General features: G+C 41.9%; 1 protein-coding gene across 1 annotated transcript; it reads right to left on the bottom strand.

Annotated features, from left to right (window-relative positions):
• Positions 1-254: 254 nt before the first annotated feature.
• Myh8 (myosin heavy chain 8) lies at positions 255-27450 on the bottom strand. The gene is made up of 38 exons (XM_003466218.4): positions 27219-27450; positions 26038-26181; positions 25797-25953; positions 23024-23051; positions 22817-22925; positions 22637-22729; positions 22452-22515; positions 21736-21834; positions 21546-21649; positions 21179-21317; positions 20005-20123; positions 19774-19923; positions 18535-18705; positions 17252-17561; positions 17081-17148; positions 15453-15540; positions 15251-15368; positions 14794-14917; positions 14561-14697; positions 12777-13032; positions 10373-10615; positions 10108-10284; positions 9729-9874; positions 9555-9645; positions 9082-9471; positions 8588-8714; positions 8133-8251; positions 7810-8006; positions 6214-6397; positions 5966-6131; positions 5745-5869; positions 4543-4851; positions 3715-3918; positions 2767-2892; positions 2506-2676; positions 2260-2364; positions 1604-1699; positions 255-523 (listed from the first exon to the last, which is right to left on the bottom strand). The coding sequence occupies exons 1-38, from the start codon at positions 27426-27428 to the stop codon at positions 374-376; spliced, it is 5814 nt and encodes a 1937-aa protein (XP_003466266.2). The 5' UTR covers positions 27429-27450; the 3' UTR covers positions 255-373.
• Positions 27451-27959: the final 509 nt, after the last annotated feature.

Here is a 27959-nt window from a genome sequence, read left to right as displayed (position 1 = left end):
TGCGGAGGCACCAACAGAGAGTATGTTCCTCAGTTATTTGTAACAGTCTAGAAACAGTTCGTGAAAACATGTCCTGGAAAACATACTTGGGGACAGTAGAGGTGAGAAAGGGACTCCTGGGTGGTATCGGAAGTACAAAATATTGAATGCTTTGTAAGGTCGTATGTAACTGAAAATAATATTCAGGTGAGAACTGTATTTGAAAAGTAACATCTTGGCAGGGGAAAAAATGACAATCTCGTTTAGCTAACAAATTTATTGTAGTTTTTATTTATTGGACACTAAGAGAAAAATAAACACAATAAAGCAAGTGACCAAAACCAGCACATTTTGTGCGTTCCTTCAGACACTTGGTAGCCTTGGGCATGTGAGTTTACTCGGAATTGATTTTTGTGTGAACCTCGCGGCTCTTCACTCGAAGTTTGTTGACCTGAGATTCAGCGATGTCAGCCCGTTCCTCGGCCTCTTCCAGCTCGTGTTGGAGCTTGCGGAATTTCGCTAGATTAGTATTGGCTTGTTCCTCCTAGGAGGAGAAATACAGACGCAAGAGTTAGACTCTGTGGTTCTCTTTGCAATGCCTACCATGCCGGACTATTTCCTCCAGTCAGATCTTTTTATCCTCATGTTCTGTTTGTTGTAACAGACTTCCGATCTAAACAGAATTTGTAAATTCAATTACAAAATTGGCTTGGAAGGATAAAAGAGGACAGAGTTTTGAGTCGGAGGGGATGTCCTCCAACTCAAGAGTGGATGTGCCACACATCCACTCATGATGCATGTCCTGGGTGGAAAGAAAAAAGAAGCCCTCATAGAGCTATTAGGAAATGTGAACTCAATCTATAACTTCGTGAAAATCCACTAAATATTGTTTTGCTATATATTTTGTTTCTCTGTACAGAGAAGAGAAAAAGGGGTACAGGAAAGCAGAGCGCCTCTCTTGGTGTTGGTTTGACTCATCACCATTGGTGGCTTTCCATTTCTCCTTTTTTTTTCCTTCTTTCTTGTCTCCGTGACACCACATGTATCTAGAACATTGGGAGGTGGACAGGAAAAATGGAGATGTTGAATCTCCCAAACCTTTTCTTTTCTGTGCTGGGGAATGAACCTAGGGCGTCAATATGGTAAGCATACACTCTATCACTGAGCTACATGGCCAGCCCTTTCAACAGGTTCCGAGAGCAGTTACAACAGACCCGGGGAGGAAAGCCCTGCTCAGGACAGTGGTCATGAGTAGATGAATCAGCTGGGATACAGGATTGATGTGTGGTTTTGGGAAAACCTAATTTTGCTTATGTGAAAGAAGGGTATTTATCCTGGTGTTACAGTTTCTACTGTATTCCTTGCAGCTAGCTGTTAAGGTGGGTTATTTGGAGCTTTCTTTTTCCCCAACCCTTACAAATGTCTTCATAATAAAAGTAGATCTTTTTGACGTCTTATTGTATAATTGAGGTACAAGAGTGTAAATTCGTATTTGTAATAAAAGCTCCTCTAACCTGTGTGATTTTGACTTTGTCTTCTTCTTTGTCATTAGCATGTCTTTTTAGCACATTTTCTATCATGACAGAAATTTGCTTTTTTTCCTTAAAGTATTAAAGGTACTCACAGCCTCTTCAGCTTGTCTTTTGTATGATTTCACCTTGGCCTGTAATTTATCCACCAAGTCCTGCAGCCTGAGAACATTCTTACGGTCTTCCTCCGTCTGAAAGTTTGGAAAGACATTAGGTTCATCCAACTCGCCAAAAAAGTCTACTATGGGTGGTAAAATAAACCACTTGGTGCTAAAGCAGGTGGACTGGGGATGAGCTTTACCAACTCTGAGGCTCCCCTCGTGGTTCTAATGGTAGCCACACTTTTTTTTTTTTTTTTGTCTTTTTCGTTTTTGCTGGTACCAGGGATCGAACTCACGACCACACACTTGCAAGGAAGGCACTTACGCCGCTGAGCTAAATCCCCAGCCCCTTGCTAGCCCTCTTTCTCCCCTTCTTTCCTCTTTTCCTTCCTCTGTCCCTGCCTTTCACTGGGGATTGAACTCAGCCTCTCTCACATACTAACTGTATTCTCCCCCACCGACCTCCTCCCCAGCCCTAAGTGTTTCTAAAGGTCTCTCTAATCTTCCTGAGTATCAGTGTGTGATAAGCAACTGTGTCTTTTACCCCTTATGTGTAGGGAGTCACTATATATCTATTTGTGAGTGTCACAGAAATACCCACTTCCCTTTGGGCAGGAAGTCTGCATATTCTAGAAAGTTCTTTCCGTTACCTGGTAAGTGAGTTCTTTTACTCTTCTCTCATGTTTCCGTAACCCTTTAACTGCCTCTGCATTGCGTTTCTGTTCATTTTCAACCTCTCCTTCTAGTTCACGTACCTGCAATCAAGAAAGATCCATACGCAGTCTTGGGGCTATTGATCTGCCCCCAGGAGCTGCTGGGTATCCCTGAGTCCATAGAGGAGATGGGGAAGGGGGTAACCTGGTTCCTCTCCCAGACTTGGAGACTGAGACACCCACCCTGGCCTCCAGCTTCTGGATCTGCTTCTTGCCACCCTTCAGCGCCAGCTGCTCGGCCTCGTCCAGCCGGTGCTGCAGGTCCTTGACCGTCTGCTCCAGGTTCTTCTTCATGCGCTCCAGGTGGGCGCTGGTGTCCTGCTCCTTCTTCAGCTCCTCGGCCATCATGGCGGCCTGGGGAGCAAATAAATCAAGAAAATAATGAAGCCTGGTGGTAGCAGGTGGCGCGGGGGTGTCAGGAAGGCAAATGTTCATCCTGCTCACATCGGTGATGGCCTTTTTGGCCTTCTCTTCTGCATTGCGTGATTCTTGAATCACTTCTTCTACTTCACTCTGGAGCTGTGAGACATCACTTTCCAGTTTCTTCTTGGTGTTGATAAGGCTGGTGTTCTGTTAAAAATGGCGAAAAGTTACAAGACTTATGGTTTGCCCACTTAAGATTTTCAAAAGATTCTATTGTTGGGTCATCCAAAGAATCAGTGTGTGTTCAGTGTAAAATACTAATCACTGCCAGGTTGGGAACTCAGTCACACTTTAATGCTCCAGTGTCCACCTGATTTGCAATAACGATTCTAGAGTTTAATAAAGAGCACTTATATTGGTAGACATTAAGTTTTTGTTCTTTCAATTATCTTTTTCTTTTTCTTCTCCTTCTCCTTCTCCTTCTCCTTCTCCTTCTCCTCCTTCTTCTTCTTCTTCTTCTTCTCCTCTTCTTCTTTTCTTCCCCTCCTTCTCTTCCTCCTCCTTCTTCTGTGTGTGTGTGTGTATGGTACCATGACCAAGAATTGTGATAGCATTTAACGCCTGAACAAGCCAGGGATGCTAACTGTCCCGCAGGGCACAGGGACAGTGCATACAAACTGAACTCTGAACTACCCTGAAAAGAAATGATGCAGGGAACATCTTCGGACTTTGGAGTTAACAAGAACATTTAACCAAGTTTATTCTACTCCACAACTGTGAAAATAATCTAAAGGGCCAAACATTTTTACATTTTAAAAAAAGACCCAAAAAACATTCTGATAGAAAAATCTAAAAATGATAAATAGGAGCACACAGCAGAATCACTGGTAATTCCATCACCCACAGACAACTGAGGCTGACCTTTAGAGCCCATCCTCCCTCCTTGTTTGTGGACACGTAATTACAAAGGTAAGGTACACCCGTATTATTCCCAGAGCCCTGCTTCCAGTGTGACAGCACTGGGCTCACCTGGGTGTGGAGGAGCTGCACACGCTCACTGGCATCCAGCAGCTCCTGCTCCACGATTTTCCTGCTCCTCTCTGTCTGCTCCAGGGTGGCCCGCAGCTCCTCGATCTCAGCCTGCAGCAGGTTTGACCTGCGCTCCACCATGGCCAGCTGCTCCTTCAGGTCCTCCTGGCCCCGGAGAGCGTCATCCAGGTGCAGCTGGGTGTCCTGTTGAGTTATAGTAAAGGTTTGAGACATTCTAAAGAGGATAAACACATTGCAGTGGACGAATTGGAAGAGCATACCAGTGTCAGGATTGCCCAATGACACGCTCACCCCTTGAATTTGAGAACGGTCATATCACTTGCTTAGGGTAAGAATTATCAGAAGGCGGGTTCGTGTTCTATTTCTGCCTTTAAGTACTTGGATTTTATGTGAAAATCACTAATATGTATCATTCATGAAGCACTTTCTATAGGCTCCTCCCAGTGTTTCACAACTATTTTCTTATTTGATCCCTCCAGTGACTCTGTGGTGGAAAAGTTTGATCTACTTTGTGGAAGAAGAAACAGAAGTCCTGAGAAGTAACATAACTGTCTAGTACTGAGCAGCCAGGAAGATGCAAAATTAGACTCAACCTCAGTCCTGTTCGAAGCCAAAGGCTATGGACTTTCTATCCTCTTGCATCTTAATCTCTGGGCTCCTATTTTTCTCTACGTACAGATTTTTAAAGCATATATTTTATGTGCATTTAACTGCGTCTGTGTATGCAGCTCTGTCGTTTGTTAAAAAAACAAAAGCAGCACAAGGGGAGTGGTTTGCAGGGCTCCTCTGAGAGCTAAGCCTGGCTACCTTGAGGACACCCTGGGCGCTCCTGTAGTTCCGCAAGCTCTCTGCCGCCTGGCGGTTGGCGTGGTTCAGCTGGATCTCCATCTCGTTCAGGTCCCCCTCCATCTTCTTCTTCACTCTCAGAGCATCGTTCCTGCTCCTGATCTCAGCGTCCAGGGTGCTCTGCATCGTCTCCACAGCTCGGATGTGGTTTCTCTTCAGCTGCTCGATTTCCTCATCCTTCTCAGAGATTTTACTGTCAACTTCAGACTTGACTTGGTTCAGCTCCAGCTGCATGCGCAGGATCTTGCCCTCTTCGTGTTCAAGAGACGCCTTAAGATAATTAATTAATCAGTAATATAAAAGAACTTTAGTGTTGGCAGTCTTTTTCCTTGTGAGTCAAATTTATTAATCTGCCCGTCTAGTTTGCCAAAGTAACCATAGCTCCAGGAATCTGCTAGCAAAATTATTTTTTGTTTATTTAGCCACAGATTGTACAGGGAAGTTCTGTAATGAAAGTGCTTTGTGATATGCAAATATTCACTTTCATACTAATTGATATAAACAAATCTATGTGTAGTAACATTAACTCTCAATCTGCTTTATAAATTAAAATGTTTTTGTGTGATATGCTGCTGTAGAAATTAGCAGTTTTAAATTGTATTTTTATATTTTTCTGATTAAATAGTACCTGTTAAGTGTAGCAGGTGGGGGTAGTTCATGACAACAGAGAAAAAACTATTTGTATGTCCCTGTTTAGAAATAACTATTTTAATGTGGCGTTTTATTACAATCTGCTTTCCTATATATTTTTATATAATCAAAGTTGAGTATGCATGTTGTGTCTTGCTTTTAAGAATTTTTAAAGTATTTATTTTTATTTACCATAATTATTTTCCCATATTAATCACACTTAATGACTGCATACAATTCCACCATATGGCTTTCCAAAATTTTCTAATTCTTGTCCTTGGATTGAACATCTTTATTTTAAAGCTTCGCCTCTTTTTAAGACCATTTTGTTGTGGTAAATTCTGAGAACTGATGGGTCAGGGTATCTGCATTATGAAGGCTTTTGATCATGATTACCAAGTTGCCCTTCCTACAGGTCCTATGGATTCAGATTGTCACCAGCTCCATAATGGTGTGCCCAGCTCAGGTCACCATCACCAATTCTGAGTGTTTTCATGGTAATTTGATGTTTCCCACAGCACAGTACAACGTACCTCCGCTTCCTCTAAGGCAGCCTGAATGTCACATTTCTCCTGTTCCACTTGCTTTTTGATTTTCTCCAGTTCATGAATTTGCTTTCCTCCCTCCGCAATCTGCTCCGTAAGGTCTGAAATCTCCTCTGCGGATCAACAGACACAGCAGACCTGGTTAGACTGATGGGAACTTGGAAGAGTCTGGGCAGGCGTGTGCAGGCCACACAAAGTCACAGACTCACGCTGCAAGTTCTTGTTTTCTCTCTTGAGTGTTTCAAGCTGATCCAAGGACTCCTCATAAGCGTTCTTCACCTTGAACAGCTCAGTGCTGAGAGAACGGGACTCCTTCTGGGCAGCCTCAAGTTCGGCCTGGGTTTCCTCATATTTCTGTTTCCACTCTGATAGGATCTGCGAAACAGGACATTGTTAGCTGGCCCGGGGAAGAGGAGCACCACATGCAACATCCTGAAGTGGAAGCTGGCACGGCCACCTTGTCAAAGTTCCTCTGCTTTTTGTCCAGGGCTGCACAGGCCGCGTTGGTTCTCTCCACGTCGATCATGAGGTCCTCCACCTCATTTTGCAGCCTCTGTTTCGTCTTCTCCAGGGAGGCGCATTTGGCGTTCACGGCTTCCACGTGCTCCTCTGCATCCTGCAGATGCTGCGCCAGCTTCTTCCTGGAAAGACCTGGTCATAACTACACGGGCACAAAGCAACAACCTCTATAGCCCGTTCTCTCGGTCCTGTTCTTTACTGTCAGGACTCAGGTGATTTTCAAAATTGTGGCAGCCAGAACTGCTTCCCAGAGTGACAAACTGGACAGAAAGGTGAACAATTATGTTACTGAGCTCTTAGAGGCTGCTGGTGGTCCTAACACTAGAGCTCCTTTACCGTGTCAGTAATTTGGGCCTTTCAGGACTTCTGATTGGTGATCATCGTGACAATGATTAGCTGAGACAATTTTATTGTTTGAGATCCCTTTTATCCTCCCAAATACTTTGAGGCTAACTTGACATTTTATTGGTCAAAAAATATATTGAGTATATTTATCTGTTTTCTCAGACTTTCCAGTTCTTTGTATGTATTTTGCCCTACAGGAAATTTCTTCTAATCATATATACTTGGCCAGTCTACCCAGAGAAATAAAATGATAGATAAAGCAAGACAAATTGTAAAGCTAAAACAAAGGGGGTTTTGTTTTTAGCTTGAATCATCTGTATTCTTGCTTTATGTCCAATGGTATGCCAAATCTACATTTCTAAGGTATAGAAAAGACTTAATCCTTGGTACCCAAGAAAGTCTACTTGAAGGTATCTTGGTCTACATAAAGATTAAAGCATTTTGTTTCTGTTTTTTGAGACAGGGTCTTGTTATACATTTCAGGCTGGCCTTGAGCTCACTAGGTAGCCCACACTGGCCTCAACCGCATGGCAATTCTGCCTCAGCTTCCTGAGTGATGGAATTATAGACATATGCTACCATGCCTGCAAAGATTAAGGATTTACCCTATTTAGACCAATCTTACATATTATGTTCCAATTATGAATTTTAAGAGGCATGTCTTGTTTACTCAATGTTTAAGAAGGTGGACACTGGAGACAGAATGTCCAGTTCTAGTCCCAGCTGCACAACTTATTAAGTATATCAGCCTGAATTTCCTCATCTGTATGATGATAATAAAAATAAGTATACCAACCCAACATTGTTATCAAACTCAATGAGCTGATGTACATACACTATTTTTTTTCTTGCAGTCCTGGGGACTGAACGCATGGTCTTTGCAGTGAGCTACATCCCAGCACGTCTGAAATTTTTTTGTTCTGAGACAGGGTCTCACTAATTTACAAAGTTGCCCAAGCTGCATTTCAACTTGTGACACTCCTGCCTCCGTCTCCCAGAGTGCTGGCATGATAGGCAGGGATCACTTTGCCTGGCTAGATGCAGAGTTTGCATTCAGTAAAGTTTCTCCTTTTATGGGGCTGTCATCCTGATGATCATCGCCACCACCACAGCCATTTCTGGGAGTTGCTAAGTGCGGCTGCAGAAAGACCTCTTATTTTAATCCTCCTGTAGACTTCAGAGCACGTACTTGGCCTCCTCCAGCTCCTCCGTGCGCTGGATGGCGTCCGTCTCATACTTGGTCCTCCACTGGGCGACCTCACTGTTGGCCTTGGACAGCGCCCTCTGCAGCTCGGCCTTGGCTTCCTGCTCCTCCTCGTACTGCTCCCGCAGCAGGTCGCAGTCGTGGCGGGAGGACTGCAGGGCGTGCGCCAGGGCGTTCTTGGCCTGTGGAAGTGGCAGTTCAGTGACTCAACTACACGGATTCAGTGATATTTAATTTACAGGACCTCAAGGAAGCTAGCTGGGCATATTTAGACTTGATGAGTTGGCAAGACTTTTGGTAAAGCTCACTTTTGTTTCATCTTCAAGCTGGCGTTTCAGCTCCTCGATCTGCTGGGTGGATGCTTGCTTGTTCCTTGAAAGCTGAGAAACTAAGGCATCCCTCTCATCTAACTGTCGGGCATATTCACCTAAGGACACAGGATCCAAGGAGTTTTTAAATTGAGAAACAATAAGCCTAAAACTTTCATCGTTATGTAGGTGTCTACATAAAATGCATTTTATCTGCTTCTAAATATTGTGCAGAACTGGAGATTTGACAGAGAGAATTGCAGCAGGCGTGCAACAAACTTCTTAGTCTTTTTTCTCTTCTTGGCTTGTTCATAAAACTGCTAGTTTATTTGATGCTCTAAAGTAGGAATACAATAAAACTAGAGTTCAATCCCTAGTACCCCCAAAAAGGCACACTGCTGTCTCCTGGAAGCCTGGAATCGCTTTGATGCTGGGGCTCAGAGACGCATCCTTACCTGCCTCTGTCTGCAGGCGCGCCCGCTGGGCCGTCAGCTCACTGATCAGCCGCTGCTGCTCCTCCTCCTTGGCCTTCAGCTCACTCACTTGATCTTCCAGCGTGCGGCACATCTTCTCAAGGTTTCCCTGCGGGACAACTGACAGTGTGACACCGAGACACCGACTATAGCAGCAATGGTTAGACCTCAACCCCTAAAATAATTTGAGTGAATAAATTCTTATCAAGCATGAGCATACACAGAGGACGTCAACTCTGTGGAGCGTGCTAGGGTGCAAGGAAGACTTGTATCTGGTTGTCGGTGTAGATTGTTTGTGTATCTCAACGAAAACTGACTGGCTTAAAGTCGATTTTGCAATCTCTTATAATGAGCAATCATTAAAGGGAAATGCAATGGAATGTCAAATATAAAGTGCCTTCAGATCATGTTCAATACCAGAGAGAAATGCATCAGCCTTGGGGGGTCCTGCCATGGTCTAGAGGCACTATTGGTACCTTGGCTTTGGAGAGGGTTTCTGCATTACTGCTAAGGTCGTCAATCTCCATCTTCAGCTCGCTCTTCTCCTTCTCCAGCTTCTGCTTGACGCGCTGCAGGTTGTCAATCTGCTCCCCCAGCTCGGCCACACTGTCCGCGTGCTTCTTCCTCAGGGTGGCAGCCGTGGCTTCATGCTGCAGGGTCGCCTCCTCCAGGTCCCTGCGCAGTTTCTGGAACTCGGCCTCCCGCTTCTTGTTCATCTCAATCTGGGCAGAAGTGGCCCCACCGGCTTCCTCCAGCCTCTCGCTGATCTCCTCTAGTTCCCGGGAGAGGTCAGAGCGCTGCTTCTCTGCCTTGGCCCGAGAGGCTCTCTCTGCCTCGATTTCCTCTTCCAGTTCCTCGATGCGGGCCTGGGAGTGAAGCAAATGCATTAATATAAACTCATGTCAATTTTAGATTTCTTTTTATGGGCAGAAACCTAGAGGTGACCTACCTGTAATTCTTTGATCTTCTTCTGTAGTTGAATTTCTACTGCTTGCTCATCTTCAATTTTGCTTATCAAATCGCTGATTTCAAATTCTTTCCTTTAAACAGATTGGTAAGACACGGATGGTGACAGGTGAATTCAAATACGGTATTACGTAGAAATGTTTGCTGCAGTACATACTTTTTAAGCTTCTCATCGAGTTGCTGTTTGTCATTTTCTACATCCATTGTGGATTCTTGAGCCAATTTGAGGTCACCTTCCAGTTTCCTCTTGGCTCTTTCTAGGTCCATCCGAAGTTTCTTTTCTTGCTCCAGAGATCCTTCAAGCTAGTGGGAAAGTTAGTATATTAAAAATTGAAAGTATATTTTGCTTATTTATTGATTGAGTTTTTTGAGAGAGTCTCTCTGTGTAGCATAGGCTGGCCTTGAACTTGCATATAGCCTCACAGTGACCCTCCTGCCTCAGCCTCCTGGAGACTGAGATTACAGGCATGCACCACCACACCCAGGGAAAGTACATTTTTAAAAATACTTCTAAAAGATACTAAAAAGGGGCTAACATCATCCACTTGCTGTTCAAGCTTGGCTTTAGCCTTGGCCAGAGTGTTGACTTTGTCCTCCTCTGCCTGCAGGTCATCCAGGGTCTGCTGGTGGGCCTCCTGGAGGGCTTTCTTCTCCTTGGTCAGCTTAGCGATGGTTTCATCCAGGCCTGCCATCTCCTCCGTGAGGTTTTTCACCTGCCCAGGTGAAGGAGATCACGTCCGGTGTGAAGCAGCTGTGCTGGGCGGCAGACCCCTCCATGGTGTGTCAGAACACGCTCCCTACCTTGTTCTCCGTGGCGTGCTTCTCCTTCTCCACCTTGGCCAGCGTCAGCTCCAGGTCGTCTATGTCTTTCTTCAGCTCTGAGCACTCGTCCTCCAGCTTCCTCTTCTTGGCCGTCAGCTCCGCGTTGATCTCCTCCTCGTCCTCCGCTCTCTCGGTCACCTCCTTGATCTTGGCCTCAAGCTGGATTTTGTTTTTAATGAGTTGTTCACATCTTTCCTCTGCATCAGCCAAGCTATCCGCTTCCTGCAGAGAGATTTATCAAGCTATTTAGAGCTGTGTATTATGGCACATACCTGTAATTATAGCACTTTTGGAGGTTGAGGTAGGAGGAGGGTAAATTCAAGCCCAGGATGGACAATTTGGCAACAACTTGTCTCAAAAATTATAACCCAGGGCCAGAGACATAGCTCAGTGGCATAACTATCTGCCTGGCAAGCACAAGGTCCTGAGTTTGATTCCCAGTACCAAAAAAAGTTATAACCTAGTTCAAAAGGTTGGGGTGTACATCAGTGCTAACATCCTAATTTCAATTCTCAGAACCGTAAAAAAAGATATTCAGAGAAAGTCTTATTTATTTTAGAACTTTTTAAGTTGCACCAAAAAAGAAGCATTTTGTTAAATGTTGTTGAATTTTTCAATATGAATATGGATTCAATTTTAATTGAAATTATTAGACGCCCTGGAGAAATTTAGCTAATTAGACATGAGGCTATTCGTCTGGAAGCAAAGTGGTCTGCAGAATGATTGGACTGGAATAATCAATGGCTGACTGAAAAATGATGTGTGTCTGGGTGGAAAGACTTTAATCAGGGAAAAGAAATCTGGATTCTTCTGGCCGTGTTACTCCCGCACATACGACCAGGGGCAAATTGCTTTAATAATCTCACTCTCAATATTTTCACAAAGATAGGGAGGTTGGAATAAATGATTGCTGAGCTTTTCAGGTATAATACTCAAGGGTTTTTTTTACAGGGGGGATTGAACTCATGACCTTGCACTTGCCAGGCAGGTGCTTATGTCACTGAGCTAAACCCCCAGCCCACAAAGATTTTGATTTACTGATGTTGCTTATTTTTGATTTTAACCATTCCTTTCCCTTTTCAAAGAACTAATTGCAAGGTAGATTTATTTATTTTGAGGTAAGGTCTCTCTGCGTAGTTCAGGCTGGTCTTGAGTTCACTATGTAGCCCAGACTGGCCTTGAACTGACAGTGATCCTCCTGCCTCAGCCTCCCAGTGCTGGGATTACAGGTATGCACCACCACGCCTGGCTAATTGCTAGATTTAAAAAAGAAAAGCAAAATTGCTTACATATCTGTGCAGCATTAAATCCACTTAGACCTTCTCAGTGATGCAAATAATGCTGTAGACATTCAAAATTTCCATTTGCATTTAAATAATTACCTATTAGCCTCAAACCGAGTTTTGTCGTATAAACATATAATTCTAAGAAATCGTATAGCTTCATGAAGTTTTTATAAATGATTAAAGGGCTCAAATGGAAATCAGTTTAGCCATTAACTTATTAAATTATTCTGCCCTCGGGCTTTTTTTTAACTTCCTAGTGTGTGTTTGGTTCATATTTTAAGTTTTAAAAAATGTTTCAATGAATAATAGCAAACTTGGGAACTTCCCAGTGTTCTTTAGATCTTCATGTTTAATAGAGACACTGTCCACTCTGATACACTTTGAAGAGGCTCAGTGAAGAGCCCGTGGTCTTACGCTTTGGAAACATATAACCTTTTTGTAAGTGACATTTTCAGAAGGAAAAGTTGAAAATAAAATTTGAGGGAAACTGTTCTTTTCACAGGTTTCTTTATAATGTGGTTGGGCTTTCTGGCCCAGGAAAAGAGTAAGTACACTTAGCCTGAGTACTGATCCCTAATTTACTCTCCACACTGATGACAGCTCCCTCTTAGACTCAGGATCAGGGAGGCAATTTTGCAGTATTTTCCATATTATTGGTTCAGTTCAAGTAAATGCAAATGCTTACTGAGTTAAATCCTGGGGATTAAGGAAAAGAAATAAAGAAATAAAATTGTCTTCTTGAAACTAAAGAAAATTCCGAGACTTCACATTTAGCAACAGGTCTATATTTTTAAGACTGAAAAGATGTAGCTTTTCAGGTAAAATATCTGATTGAGATTTGAGGACTTGGCTTTCAACTGCTTCTTTCTTGGCAATTAAATGTTGTGATGTCACTGAATAAATTCATCAGTTTTTTCTTTTCTCTCTGTAATGTGGAAGTAATCGTGCTTTTCCTCCCTCACAGAATAGTGAAAGGTAAATGGACTACTAAAAATCCTTGAGCATTTTTTTTTCAAGAATGGCTGCCTAGACGTTCGCTTATGTGTATTCCAGAAAAGATGTAGTCACATGGTGCATTCAGAAATTGGAGCACTCACGGCTTGGACCTGCAGCTGCAGGTCATTTTTTTCTTTCAAGAGAGTCACCATTTTTTCCTCCAACTCCTTCCTTTTTGCCTCTGACTTGGCCAGCTCGTCTTTGGTTTTCTGGAACTCTGCTTTCATGGTGGCCATCTCCTTCTCCGTCTCCGCACTCTTCAGCAGGGGCTTGATCTTGAAGAAGAGTTTCATCCAGGGCCAGTGCTTCACGTTCATGAAGGCTCGGACATTGTACTGGATGCAGAAAAGCACTTCTCTGAAATGATACAGAAACACTAGTTTGGATTGATCCGTGGAAGAGAATTCTGTTATTTACTACACACAAGCTCCTGTTCCTTTTTATTTATTTCTTTATTTTTTTTGGTACCAGGAATTGAACTCACAACCTTGTGTTTGCCAGGCTGGGGCTATGCCACTGAGCTATACCCCTGGCTCTCCTAGTCCTTTTAATGAGTATCCCCACTTTATGGTTTGTGATGCGTGAAATTTTTATGTGGGATCTAGAACTATTTACATGCATGTATACACACGTGGGCACTCTCACACTCTTGCTCAGAGTTGTTCTTAGTGTAAGTGTTTTACTAATGTATTATTCATAGTCGGCTGTTGGGTGTGTGTGGTCCCTGTCAGACTAGCACAGAAGGAGAATTTGGAGGGGGTGCACTCTGAATGTACCAACAGCACATACCACTTTAAGATCACTGGATACATTATGATCGTAGGGATTTGGGAGCGGCTGTGGTAGCGTAAGGTGATTGGCTGCTTGGCTGTTGCCACATGGACATGAACTATGAAACGATACAAGTTGCTTCTTGAATGGCTTCATCTAACACTGAGCATGTGATTTTTCGTCTTGTTCTTTAAACTCTTTTTTTTTTTTTTTTGGTCACTACTGAATTAGTTATTCTTCTCTAAGCTTCTTTCAGTAACATACTGACTTTTCCAAATTCTTTCCAGTGCTTCTGTCTTATCTGTTCCATTACGTCATCAATATTTATAGGGAATCTAGCATGATTTGTATTCTAAATTGGTTTCACTTAGAGCAATTTAAAAATATTAATGAAAGAGACTTTCTGCCAACTACAGCAACAGAGTAGCAAAGTTTTGTAGCAATGTTTATGTCTCTCCAAACTTGTAAAAATGGGAATTCTGTCTAGAGGTCCTGTTTTCAAGAACTGTAAGTCTGGGAGGACAGATATGATGACACAAATCATAACAGAGACCCACGGAAAAGTCTTGGTTGCACTTGTAACGCAGACCTAAAGCTGAGAAAAGTGAATGTGAAATGTGTGTGAAGGAAGCAAGTCCAATAGTGCTGTCGATAAGCCTGGTTAGGGTAATTACAGGAAGACAAAACCGAAGTTTTGAATAGATACATTTGGAGGCGGGGACAGGATTTGTGCAAACATGGGAATAAGAGATAAGCAGCCAATTGTGTAGCCTGCCTGGAAAAGACTATGTGGCTGAAAATGATGGATGTGACCTTGATTGACCTTGAGTGACCTTGACAATCAATGGGGCAACTTGGATTTTCCATGGGCTACCATGGGGAGAGGAATGCTTCCTGCACTGTTCCTACGTCTATGGGTGACCTAGATGGAAAAGGAGAACTTAGAGGCAGGAGAGAAATTTTGGAGACATTCCCACTAAGACGGGTAAAGGAGGGCTGATATGTTCTAGGGGTGAAAGGCACACATCAGCCACAAAATGAAGGAATCTATGAATGAAAAAGCTGATTGATAACCAAGGGACATTATAATCCTGGTATTCCATACAGCGATTACCTCCTCTGTAGCATTTTCTGATATTCCACCCTCATTAGGAATCCTCGACAGACAGCTTGCGTTCTCGTTATGATCTGAGCCAGTTTTTCATCTCTCATTTCTTCCAGAAGACCCAGAAGGCCGGCTTTGAAGAACACCTAGAGCAAGAGAAAGTCACAAACCATCCTGATGCTGCAGGAGACAAAGAAATGGCGGAAGGCAGTTGGATTCCGTGGAAGTAAGTACGGCTGTACCTTGGTATGTCCAAATTTGTACTGAGTGTGGTCAATATCGATAGAGGCCAGAAGTTTCTCAGACGCCTTCTTGCTGTCAATGAATTGTCCCTCTGGAATAGCACTGGCATTTAAAACCTTGTATCTGCTCAGCCAAGCAAAGAAAAATGGTCAGGAAGATGCGATCACATACGCAAGTGACACCGAAAAGAAACACCAACAAAAATTTGGGAGGAAAAGTACAAGTAGATAATCCAACTGATCATTAAGATCAAAGCAATATATATTTTTGTATTTCTCCTGCACATTATTTTTCTAAGCTATTAGTAATCCATCCTTTTACCGTACAACTGTATCACTCAACTTCTTAATTTTATAATATATATTAGGTAGGATACATCAAACATAATGAGCAGAGAACAACAATTAATCTGGTGAAATATTTATAGCATTTAGTGAAATACAACAGGGAACTGACCTTTGTTTAAAATCCCCATACAGGATTCTGCTCGGAAACCCTTTCCTGCAGATGCGGATGCCTTCCAGCACACCGTTACACCGCAGCTGGTGCAGGACCAGTTCGTGCTCCATGGCGCCTGCAAACAGACAAGAGAATTTAACTCTGGGGCACTGTATTTGCAAGCCTGTGCCCCTTCAATACCCCGCACTCTGTGTCTTACCAGGAGTTTTGGTTTCATTGGGAATGATACAGCGTACAAAGTGGGGATGTGTGCTCCTCAGGTTGGTCATTAATTTGTTTAAATTTTCCTAAAAAGCCAGATAAAAAAGACTTGATAAGCGAGTTCTGTTTCATATTGCTTTTTTTTGGTAATCAGATGGAATGAACTGAACCACTCTCCTAACTAGGTAGGCATATGATGCTTCTATTGCTCTGTGCTTTGAAGGTCTCAGGATTCAGCCTTGCTGAATAACTGAAAGACCAAAGTGCTGTGAAGAAACACACAGCTCCAGAGTGGTCATTTATAACACCCCTGTTCTATCTTCTAAACAGACTGCAAAGCAAGTAGCCTTGATACACCAGAAGTGTTCTGATCTTGGAGCTCGAAGACCAAAGACCGTGGCTTTGATCTGCCACTAATGAACCACCTGACTATCAAATCCCCTTTGTTTTCTTGGATTTCATCTGAAAACAGTTGAGATCATTTCTAAGGTCTCTTTCACCTCTTTCAGTGCTAACAATTGTCACAGTAGCTAGCAATTTACAGTGATAACCTGGGTTAACAATGATCTCAGTTTTTGCATTTTCTTGCTCGGGTTTATTATTCCCTGGGACCTGCATCCTCTTGATTTTGTTTGTTTTGAAGAGCCTAAAATTGTGAGACTAAATAATCTTGGGGATCTACAGGCTGAAGCAGATGGAAGAGGTCGTTTCAGAAACAGAGTGACTGATTATGGCAGAGTATGTTTCTTTGGGCCACAGGAAACTTACTTGTCAATATTTCTCAGTACGCCTTAGGTATAGTCTTTATGAAGGCAGATGCTTTTCATGTCTGAGTTAACCATTAGGAAATAAAAATGAATAATGTGAACTTTTATTACTGGAGACCTACACAAGGATAAATTAATGAAACTGATCTACTTGGTGAAATAATGCAAGTTAGTGGAGATAAAAATAAAAACAAGAGTGATTTCTTTTTAGGTCATGGATCTTATGTTATATCTGCATTTTAGTTTTGAAAAGAATAAGACTTAACCACACAAGTTCTCGTAAACCACTCAGTAAACTAGACATCTTATACACTTGTCTTTCGGAGAACCCATTTCAAATAAGAAAATCACATTGTTTTGTAGTAAAATAATTATTCTTTTGAACTCATGAGATTTTTTTTTTACCTTAATCATTTACTTAATCACTAGGCTTGGCTAGACAGGATTTTCTGTTACTAAAAAGAAAAATCATCCTCAGAAGACAAAGATGTTTTTGGTGGAGTGATGTTCTAAAGAATGTCTCTCAGACTCATTCTTAACAAAGAATTCAGAAATACTTTCAAAGAGCAACATTGGATGAATGAGAGAATTACCAGGGGGCAGTTGTGAAGTTTAGCCATGCTTCCTTAAAACCAGCCTCATTACATAGTAAGAATTTCCTAAGGACATTTTGGCTTCCCTGAGGACATCAGATAATCATGGTAAGAAATACTGCTGGCTTAGAATAGTCTGAATTCACTATGGGAGTATTTGAGGGATTCCTGTTGACATTCCATTCCCTCCTAATTTATTGTAAATGCTATAGTTACCATAATTTATAGAAACCAGACAGATTTTTCAATTTAAGTCCATACTTTACCCTGAAAAGGGCTGACACGGTCTGGAAAGAAGAGCCCTTCTTCTTGGCACCTTTTTTTGCACTGCCATCTGAGATAAAAAGAAAACCAATTAATCAGAGTAACATCCCTGCAGCTGGAATGTACAGTTCTGCGGGCACAGGTTCAATTCAGATTCAAGACACAGAAAATACCTGCTTCGGCACTAGCGTAAGTGGAAAACAGACCGGCCAGCGTCTTCATTGCTGACTTCTGGTATAATCCAACCACGGTCTCATTCAGGGGGTCCTTGTTCTTGTCCAGCCAGCCGGCAATGTTGTAGTCCACGGTGCCAGCGTAGTGCACCAGGGAGAAGTGGGCCTCGGCCTTGCCTTTGGCGGGCTTGGGCTTCTGGAAGTTGGCAGACTTGCCCAGGTGCTGGTCGTACAGCTTGTTCTTGAAGGAGGTGTCTGTGGCCTTGGGGAACATGCACTCCTCCTCCAGGATGGAGAAGATGCCCAGAGGCTGGATTTGGGAAAGTAGATATTTGATATCAACTTCACTTCTCTCCAAGGATACAGATGTGGCTGTTATTCCATTGCATTCTGAGCGTCCCCAGTTAAACACACACGTACGGTAAATGAGACCCACAGCTCAAAAAGTCTCTCTGTTATCCTTAGAGTGACTCTCATCATTCCTTCTGTAACATTATTTTCAATTAAGAGAGTGGCTGGATATTGACTTCAAAGGTTAGCACAATATCTGAGGCTCATTTGTTAAAGTGTTTTGAATAATTATGCTCTTTTTCCTATTAAATGAATAAATTTTTATTAAAGTTTTTCTGTGTACGATAATGGACAATATAAGTAACAATCCTTATTTAAAGATTTTCTATATTTCATCTTCTTAAAAATAAATTACAAAGCAGCATGAAATACTTGACTCCTTGATTCTACCAGATGAGCTTCCATAAAGCTATATTGTCAGTGCATTAATTTTTATTTGGAAAAATATTTCCATTCAATCTATCTTGGGTAAAAAGATAGATAGATTAGAGCTAGTGAGGCAGATTGTCTTAGTTTTCAGTGTTGCTTTAATGTTGGGTTTGGTTTTCTGATTTTTTTTTTTAAAAGACAGGGTCTCACTCTGTATTTTGGGCTGGCCTTGATCTCACATTGTAGCCCAGACTAGCCTCAAACTCAGGGTGATCCTCTTGCCTCAGCCTCTCGAGTGCTGGAATTACAGGCATGTGCCACCACACCTGGCAATGTTGGGTTTGAGTCAATATTAAAATAACAATAGTTAGAATAAAGTAAAGCCAACCACTTTCTAGTCCTTTTCATGTAAAAATTATAAAGAGGAGTGATTTCTAATAGTAGCTTCCCAATCTCTTTAGATGTCAAATTATTTGAGATGTACAGTGATACTTTCTAGAATTGCGAAAGCATCTGTACTAATCATCTTTACAGCCTGACCTTTCCCTGGAAATCAAACAAACCTTCTCGATGAGCTCGATGCAGGCGGCCAGGTCCATGCCGAAGTCAATGAACTCCCACTCGATGCCCTCCTTCTTGTACTCCTCCTGCTCCAGCACGAACATGTGGTGGTTGAAAAACTGTTGCAGCTTCTCGTTGGTGAAGTTGATGCACAGCTGCTCCAGGCTGTTGAACTACTCAAAACAATAGAGATTCCCTACATTAAATAGGTTTTATTGCTGTAAATTTTCTTTTATAGGCTAAAATTTGGAACAGAGTAGTAAGATCCGATTTAAAATTTATTGTTCTGCCTTCAAAATTCCCAAGAAAATATAATCACTATAGGTGTGAAGCTTTTTCATAAAATCTGGGTATTCTTTAGGGCTCTGAATTACACCAGTCTTGCAGAATCCATCTGCTTTCATCTCTTAGATCTCATGGGCAAAAGTGGGTAAAATATAAGCACAGTTAGTGTGTTACACTTTGGGTCTAAAGGCGAAAGGGACAATAATTTATTGGGAATCCTATTTTCTTTTACCTCCCTCCTCCAATTCAAAATAAAGTTCACCTTTTCAAATCTGCTCTCACATTATTAAGGAAATCTTACCTTAATGGTGATGGATAAAGAGAAATGAACAGGTTAATTTCTATTCATTTCAAACACTGGTGGACGCTCCTTGTCCATTCTATGAAAATATGGACCCCATGTGCTATAGCAACTGAAAATCTGAGTCTTTGTAATACTTTATTTTCTCATTTTATTCATGAAAAATCCGGTATTCTAGAGGTGAAATTGTTTGTCTAAGTGGAACTTGGAAGAAGACAGACTGTTATATATGCTTCAGTGCCTACCTTCGGGTCCTCTCTCCTCCTGAATGGCCCAAACACTGTAGCTGTAGGCTCCTATCTTGGCTTGTCTTACATGCTTATGAAATGACTCGCTAATGTTTTGATTTCTCTGCTTTGAAGTTTCTTTGTATGTAACGGAGATTAATATTAAACATTCCTCTTGGATTGTTTTGAAGATTAAACGAGATAATCTTTTGAAGTCTGTAGCATAGAGCCTGAAATACATTGACTGCTCAATAACTAAAATATTATCATGATTATTCTCTATTATGTCTTAGATATTTTGGATGGAAGACGTGTTCTAGGTGCAGTATTAAAATGATATGGATCCTATGGGTGTTAAAGAATATCTAGTATATCAGGACCACATGTTCCTCTCTCTTGCATTTTTTATCAATAGGAAGGTAACTCACATCAAAGATCTCAAAGCCAGCGATGTCCAAGACCCCGATGAAGTACTGCCGGGGCTGCTTGGTGTCCAGCTGCTGGTTGATGCGGGTGACCATCCACAGGAACATCTTCTCATAGACGGCCTTGGCCAGCGCGCCCACTGCGTTGTACACCTTCACAGATACAGTGTATTAAGGACCCCGATGTCACAAAGACTGGGATGCTCGTGTAACCCATCAAAGCCGCGTGCTCACCTGCTGCACAGTCTGGCCTTTGGTGACATACTCATTGCCGACCTTGACCCTGGGGTAGCAGAGGGCCTTGAGCAGGTCAGCAGAGTTCAGACTCTGGAGATACGCAGCCTTGTCTGCAACTGCAGACACACAAATTTTAAAATGTTGTTTAATGATGCATATCTTCTTTAAACCAATCTACCCTCTTTTCCTCCAATCAGTTTGCTTTATTTAAATAAAAGGCTCTAAAATGTTCTATTAAAGGTCAAATGAGGCTCCATGTATATGAGAACATGTATTTGTTATTTAGGTCCTTGTCTTAGTTTTGTCTGTCTCAAATCCTTAGGAGGGATACATTTCTTTATATGGAAATGTGGAGATTAAAATTTACTGAGTAAATGCTGTATCTGTTTCAAAAGTAACTTCTGAAAAGTTTAGGAAAGAAAGAATGTCAGACTGAGGCGGTCAGGAGAGGCTTTCAGAAGTGGATAACTAACTTTCCATGCTAGGTCACATATATTGCATTTTTTTCCTTATATAAAGTAAACATTGTCTTTTTCTTCCTTTTTTTTTTTTTTTTTTTTTTTTTTTTTTTTTTTTGAGACAGGCTCTCTCTCTGTAGTTCAGACTTGAACTCCCTATGTAGCCCAGGCTCAAAGTCACAGCCTGAAACTCATGGCAATCCTCCTGCCTCAACCTCACAAGTACTGGGATTACAGGTGCACACCATGCCCTTCCTAAGTACAAGGTTTTTTATTTGTCAAATTCTTTCTTGTCTTACTTGTACCTATATTTCTGACAGGTTTATATATAAAAAACACACGCACATACAGACATTTCCAGGAGCAACCTTTCCCTAGCTCTGTGTTTTGCCAGGCCCTGGGTTTTCCTAGCTGGCATCAATATTTGGTTATCTGATCCACAGACGGACTGTGGTCGAGTGGGGGTACTGTCCCATCTCATTCCACCTACTGGTATCTGGCCCTAGGTTTTGGGTGGCATGTGTGGGTGTGGCCGCAGGGATCCACTGGATCACATCTTGGCTGGGGACAATGGAGGAGGGGAGTGGGGAGGAGAGCACCAGCGTGTATAAATGTGCCCGCCAGCCACAGAGGAGATGCATGTGTAGCAAAGGGCTAAAAAACATTTTTTTCTGTATTTTCTGATTCGAACTAGATGGAGATTGGCTTGTTACCTTCCGTGCCATCTGGCTCTGCCTGCTCCTCACGCTGTTTTTGCTTGAATTTCATGTTCCCATAATGCATCACGGCCCCCGTGAGCTTATAGATGGATACTTTCTCCTCGGCAGAGAAGCCCAGGATGTCGATGGCACTCTACCGGGGAAGATGAGAGGACACAGGCTAGTGCAAAAGGCATTGCCTACTTATTTATGGTACAGACCAAGGCAGTCACACCTAGAGTGTAGTGGTTTGCTATTATTCTCATGCACAGTGGATTTCTTTAAAACTGTGCTTGCATGTGCATGCATGTGTGTTTGTGCAGGAGAGAGAGATAGTGTGTGCAAAAGATAGACAGACAGACAGATAGATAGATAGGCTTACATCAGTGGCCATCAGCTCTTCCTGGTCATCAATACTGGGGACTGTGATCTCGCCTTGGCTGATGAAGGCATAGTCATAGGGGTTGGTGGTGATCAGAAGCATTTCTGCATACATAGAATTTAGGGCATACATTTTTCATTACAAATTGTTAATAAAATATTAACTTCCATCTATGGATTTAAATTCTTACCAATTAGATCTGGTTTCTTATTGGAAGTGATCTGATAAAAAATATGGTAGCTTCTTTCCGCCTTTAGTTGGAAAGTGACTCTAGATTTTTCTAGAAGATCTAGAAAGAGAGAAAGAAAATGAACTAGAAAAAATATCAATTTTTCTGGCATATTAAACAAGCCTCAGTGATCGGAATTGCGGACAGCACATCAGGCTCCACTGAGGTTTCAGCTTGATCAACCATGCTGCAGAATGGCAGACGCACACAGCAATTCCCTGGGCTTCTCACTGTCTAAGAGCAGCCACTGCAGGACCCCTGCTCTGGGGCAAGTCAGGTTCCATAAAGAGAACCTATGACTTAGTCTTAGTTGGCCTCTAATATCTTTTCCTTCCTTATATTACTTCGTATTCACTCTGTTGTGAGGGGCTACTTTGGACACATCTACCAGAGCAAATCACAAAGGTATATTTTGATCATCTCTTGTAAACCCACAGGTAATTCATAGGGACTCATAGGTAGCCCTGGTGGAATGCTTCAAGGATGTATAGGGCCATCAATCTGAGAGAGATAAGGGTAACACATGGCGGGGTATGGCTGAGCCTGGCATTAATACCAAGGCAAAACTACCAGAAGACCACTGCTTAAAAACCTTCATGCACAGCAAATGTTGCAAACATGCCCCTGCAATCAAAACCACTGGTTCCGTTTTGATTTTCAGTGGTCCTGTTACTCACAAGTTTCGATGTCAGCAGATGCCAGCTTTCCTGTAGTACCAAAATGGATTCTAATGAATTTACCCTTGAAAGATAAAAATAATTTAGTATTAAAAAGCTGAAACACACAGAGAGCTGCAACATAATTCAGAGTGGGCTATTCTAGCACACGAGGACTGAGATCCTTGTGTGAGCAAGAGACTCACGAAGCGGGAGGAGTTGTCATTCCTCACGGTCTTGGCGTTGCCAAAGGCCTCCAGGAGGGGGTTGGCACTGATGATCTGATCTTCAAGGGTCCCCTGCAGAGGAAAGAGCAGTGCTCGCACAGGACCCAGACTTCTGAGACCCCAGCAGAGTCCTGGGCCTCGCTCCAGCCGCAGACCCACCTGCATCTTGCCGGGTTCCTCCTTCTTCTTGTCCCCAGTAACTGCAATTGTTGCAAAGTACTGGATGACACGTTTCGTGTTCACAGTCTTCCCTGCCCCAGATTCTCCGCTATCAAACCAAAATCAGAAGAGATCAAAACTATAGCCCATTTTGCCCACGCCTAAGACAGTCATTACAAAACAGCGAAGAAAAAAAAAATCACCTACGTGATCAGGATGGACTGGTTCTCACGATCTATGAAAAAAACAAGATCATTGGTTAAAAAATACACATCAAATAGGAAGATAATGGAGCCAGTTTAGCTGACACAGTGTGTCTTCTTCTCTTTAACTGTTTGAAGATGTTGCATATGGTTTTGTGTTTGTGTTTAGCTACCAGTTGCCTCCTGTCAGTGGAATTTGTGACACTGAAAGGCAAAGAACCATCTATTTGTTTGTGATCATTTTTTATTATGGTAAAATACACATAACAAAAAGGTTAGCATAGTATCCATTTCTCAGTGCACAGCACAGCGGTATTAAGCTCATTCATAATGTTGTACAATCATCACCACCTCTATCTCGTGAGTTCGTCTCATTTTGCAAAAACTGAAACCTTATCTTTTCCATGGCAATTCCCTGGTACCTGACAACTTTGTATCTCTATGTGTTTGACCACCCTGAGTAAATGGGCCCATTTGTCTTATTTGTGACTTATTTTAGTTAATACTTAATAGCCTCAAGATTGGTCCATGTTGTGGCATGTGTCAGAATTTGTTTTCCAAGGCAGTGTTCCACTGTATGAAGGTATTGCATTCACTTATCTGTTCTTCTGTTGATGCATCTTCTTTGGATTGCTTCCACATTTTAGCTACTGTAAGTAATGTTGCTATGACTACAACAAGTGGAGAAATATCTCTCTGAGACCTTCTTCAGTTCGTTGGGTTCTGTACCAGACGTGGACTGTGGAGTCATACTGTGATTATATTTTTAACTGGCTGGGGAACCACTTGAGTGTGTTCCACATCAACTACACTGCGGTATGTTCTCACCAACAACACAAGGTCCTAATTTCTCCGCATCCTTGCCAACAATTACTATTTCTTTTATATAGTAGCCACCCTAATGGGTGTAACATGCATATTCTCCTAATCTTTAAAAATTTTCATGAAAAATGTTTAATATACACAGAAAGGCAGACAGTAATGTGTCCCCAGATGTCCATTTTATAGACACGGTAATTACTGACATCTAGACAATTTTATGTCAGATCCGCCCCATCCCAGTCTCTGAGGGTTAATTTTAAAGAGAACCTCAGGTATCATGTAATTTTTTGTTAAATACTTTAAAATGAATCACAGAATTTTAAGATTCTAAGAGACCTTAGAAATTGCTTAGACTAACTTTTCCACTTAACAGATAAGGCAGCTGAGACTTACAGAGAAATATGTAACTTCTAGTATTAATTATATAGCTAGTTAAGGTCAAAGATACTTAGGTCTTTTTGCTTTATGTATTTTCCTTTTCTTTTCAGTTTTTGAAGTCGTTACTTTGCTGAACACAGTAAATGATAACTGGTAAATTGCAAATGAATGAATTGTAAAAGTTTCTGTTATTCTCTTTTAGTTTCCTTTTAGTATTTATTTCTAAATAATAATGCCTATGTGGTTGATTTTTTTTATTTATATCTGTTTGCTAATTTGTTAAAGCTCTAATTTTATAGTAATAGATTTTAGAGAATTAAATTTAAAAATAGTTTTCAGCGGAAATAGATATAAATCTTGATAGTACTTGGACGTAGGTACAGACTTTAGAGATATTTAATATTCAACTCAGGGAAATAGATAGTTCTGAATCATATTCAGATTGTTTTTCTCTACTATACACAAAATCATGAAAGATCATACTGAATCTAGTGGGCGAAGAAATCGAAAGACCCGGTTCTGGTCTCTTTTGGCAGTACTAAAGTCTCTCTAATCAGGTCATGCCATGGCTATGCATGATTTTGTCTGAAAATCATGTTTGGGAGCCATGAATGACCTTGAATTTGGAGCAGCCCCAAAGGCAGGGGCATCAGTTGTGGGAGGTTGTACCGAGCTGTGTAAACACAGCTGCTCAGTATTAAAACCTCTGACGTGAGCTGGCATTTGGATAAATTTTGGTTGATTCTGTAGCCACCCAGAGGACAGTATACTGGTGTACAGTCCGTGTAGAACTCCTGGCCAGTTTGTAATAGGAGATTTCTGTTTCATGTCCCCCACAAAAGATAAATTAGTAGCAAGTGCAGTGTACTTAACAGATATAGGCAGGGGGAGACTTCAGTTTCAAAATTCCATGCAAAAAGCTGTAGGAAACTAGAGATTTTAGAATATTTCCAAAGGTGATACATTTGATGTATTAGGATAAAAATTTTTAATCCTGTCTTTGGGCTTATAATGTATACTGAAGCTGAATGTTTACAGTTTGATAAGACAGGAATCAGAGGTTTTGGTACAAGTTTTAGAAACTGAAGTGTTTACACAGAAAAATGCTACCAAATCTTTGGAAGGAAAATTGTTCCTCCTGAAAGAACATTCCTAAGTTGGGCAGTATTAGCAGTATCGTTTGAAAATAAAGATAAATGTTCTCTGTGTCCTGTAGCGGTGGTCCTGAGCTGTGGCTGAGAGCTCTGTTTCTTGATTGCTATGAATGTGGATATTTTATATAATTCTATTTGAACTTTTTGAGTGTAGAGATCAGAAAGTTAAGAGAATATATGAGAAGCAGTAAGTATGGGTACAGAGGTCTGCTACTTGCTTTGGCTAGGCGTTTGCTTCTGCATTAGCAAGACAGTGAGTTCAAGAGAGATCACGGCTGAGCAGAGGCATCAGGGCTGTGAAGGTCCTATAAATACAGCTCTCTGAGGCTGCAATGTGTCATTATCGTAAGGCTCAGAAGAAGTCTGTTCATCAAGGATTCTAATTACTCATTTCGGTAAATAGATGCTTCTTCACCCACTCACCTGTAAGCATGAACTGGTAGGCGTTGTCCGAGATGGAGAAGATGTGGGGCGGGGCCTCCTGGCGCTTCTTGCCTCTGTAGGCTGTCACCACCTCCGGGTTGTACACCGGCAGCCACTTGTAGGGGTTGACGGTGACGCAGAAGAGGCCCGAGTAGGTCTGGAAGAATCAAACATTCAACGTATTCTTCTTGCTTCTTTTCAGAGCAATAAATGGGCAAAACCCATTTTAAAGGTCACTCACGTAGATCATCCAGGCTGCATAACGCTCTTTGAGGTTGTACAGGACTCCAGGCTCATGCAGATGGGTCATCATGGCCATGTCTTCGATCTTGTCATATTTCGGAGGGTTCATGGGGAAAACTTGATCTTCCCTGACAGTGAGAGTCTGGTGGGTAAGCAGAAGACCAGTTTGAATTAGTGGTCTGAGGTAGGATTTATGTTTGCTTCCTTATTTTGATTTAAAAAGTATTTGTGTATACATTTCATTGTCTTAGTGTCCTTTACAATTATAAAATGTATTTATCTGAATTAGAAAAGAAAATCTGTTCTCAGTGATAAACTAGGATGTTGCCCTCCCACCACACATGACTTGCACATATTAATGGACTGGCTCAGTGGGATGTTCCCATACATGGGGTGCAATTATCAACCCCAACTCCCCTTTCTCTACCCTTTCGCCAGGTTCCAGCTATCTTATTCCTTATACATATGCAAAGGAAATGAAATCAAAATATCAGAGAGATAACTGCAGCACATGTTCAGTGAAACATTATTTAGCTTTTCCAAAAGATTTTTTCCCTATTGTGTTTTTCTTATTGAGATTTATTTATCCGTGTACATCCTTTTACTTTGCTGGATTAAGTATTTTTACTTTTCCTTGCTGTTCGTTCTTAAAAACTTTTTAGAAAAATAATAGAGATATTAATACGTTACTTAAGCAATGAACCAATTAATCATATATATCTGTGTCCCGGGGATTGAACCCAGGGCCTTCACACTAAGCCACATCACAGGCCTTATTATTTTGTATTTTAGGACAAGGTCTTACTAATTTTCCTGAGCTGGGTTCAAACTTTCAATTCTCCTGCTTCAGCCTCCCAGCCAAAAGTTCTTTGGCTAGGAGTTTAGTTTTATTTTTCTCAAGCGTGGAGATCTGCATGGGGAACAGGAGAGGAGGAGGAAAACTCAAAGGAAATGGTGAGGCAGAGAAGGGAACGGGCTAAGTCCTCTGGGAAGCTGGGAGGCGGGGATGGGAGGTTACAGCTGTGAATTCTTCGCTTGCCAGACCTGATCTCTTCCAGCTAAACGCAACAGTCTTTGTTTTGGCCCTAGGCTTAGCGATGTCCAGCACGTAAGGCTGCATATTGAATTGAGGAAACAGAAAAATAAGAGGGGCACGTTGCTCCTGATGTTTCTACTTACTGTTCCACCTTCTGTCTTTACGGTTACTCTGCCCCCTTCCTTGCTTTGTATGGTGCTCTTCACGTAGGACTCCTTGGGCTCCGCCACGAAGACAGACGTTTTAGCATCGAAAGGCTTGTTTTGGGCCTCAATCCGCTCCTTCTCTGATTTTCGAAGGTAGGGGGCAGCTTCCCCAAAAATAGCCATCTCTGCGTCTGAACTGGAGCTCATGGCTGCTATTTACTTAGCAGAAGATTCTGCGTTGGGGAAAAAGAACGAGGGAGAGAGAGAATTGAAAGCACAAATCATAAATGGAAGTTAGGATGTGGGGTGAAAGCACTTCAGCACAGCCTCTGCTGTGACCGTCTGTTCTCCAGTCTGACACTCAGACTAGAGGACTAGAGGACTAGGTGGGAATGGCGGGGTAGTTTGAGGCCTCATTTTTAGGTCTTTGTAAATTTCTTGTCCAGATAACGTATCTTAATTCTCAGGGCTATGCACCTAGAGATGAATTAGAATGGGATTCCAACATCTTCTTTATATCTAAACTGCAATAATCCTGGAGCTGAAATCCTTGATGGATTTCTTTAGAGCAACTGTAGTAATTTAATCTCCACTTCTGCATAATGCGTGCATCTGCTGTATACTAGGACAATCAGGTAGTTTGGAAGGAAAGTTTGCCTTGTGCAAATGGAGGTTAGGGTTTGCAAAGCAACTAAAAGGATTTTTGCCTTTTAGATGTTTAGGTTTTCTTTCATAAAC

This window comes from Cavia porcellus, unplaced genomic scaffold (assembly GCF_034190915.1).
Source record: "Cavia porcellus strain 051 isolate PalLab524CR breed Dunkin Hartley unplaced genomic scaffold, mCavPor4.1 scaffold_32, whole genome shotgun sequence".
NCBI classification, from domain to species: Eukaryota; Metazoa; Chordata; class Mammalia; order Rodentia; family Caviidae; genus Cavia; species Cavia porcellus.
This window is presented reverse-complemented; position numbering and strand designations above follow the sequence as displayed.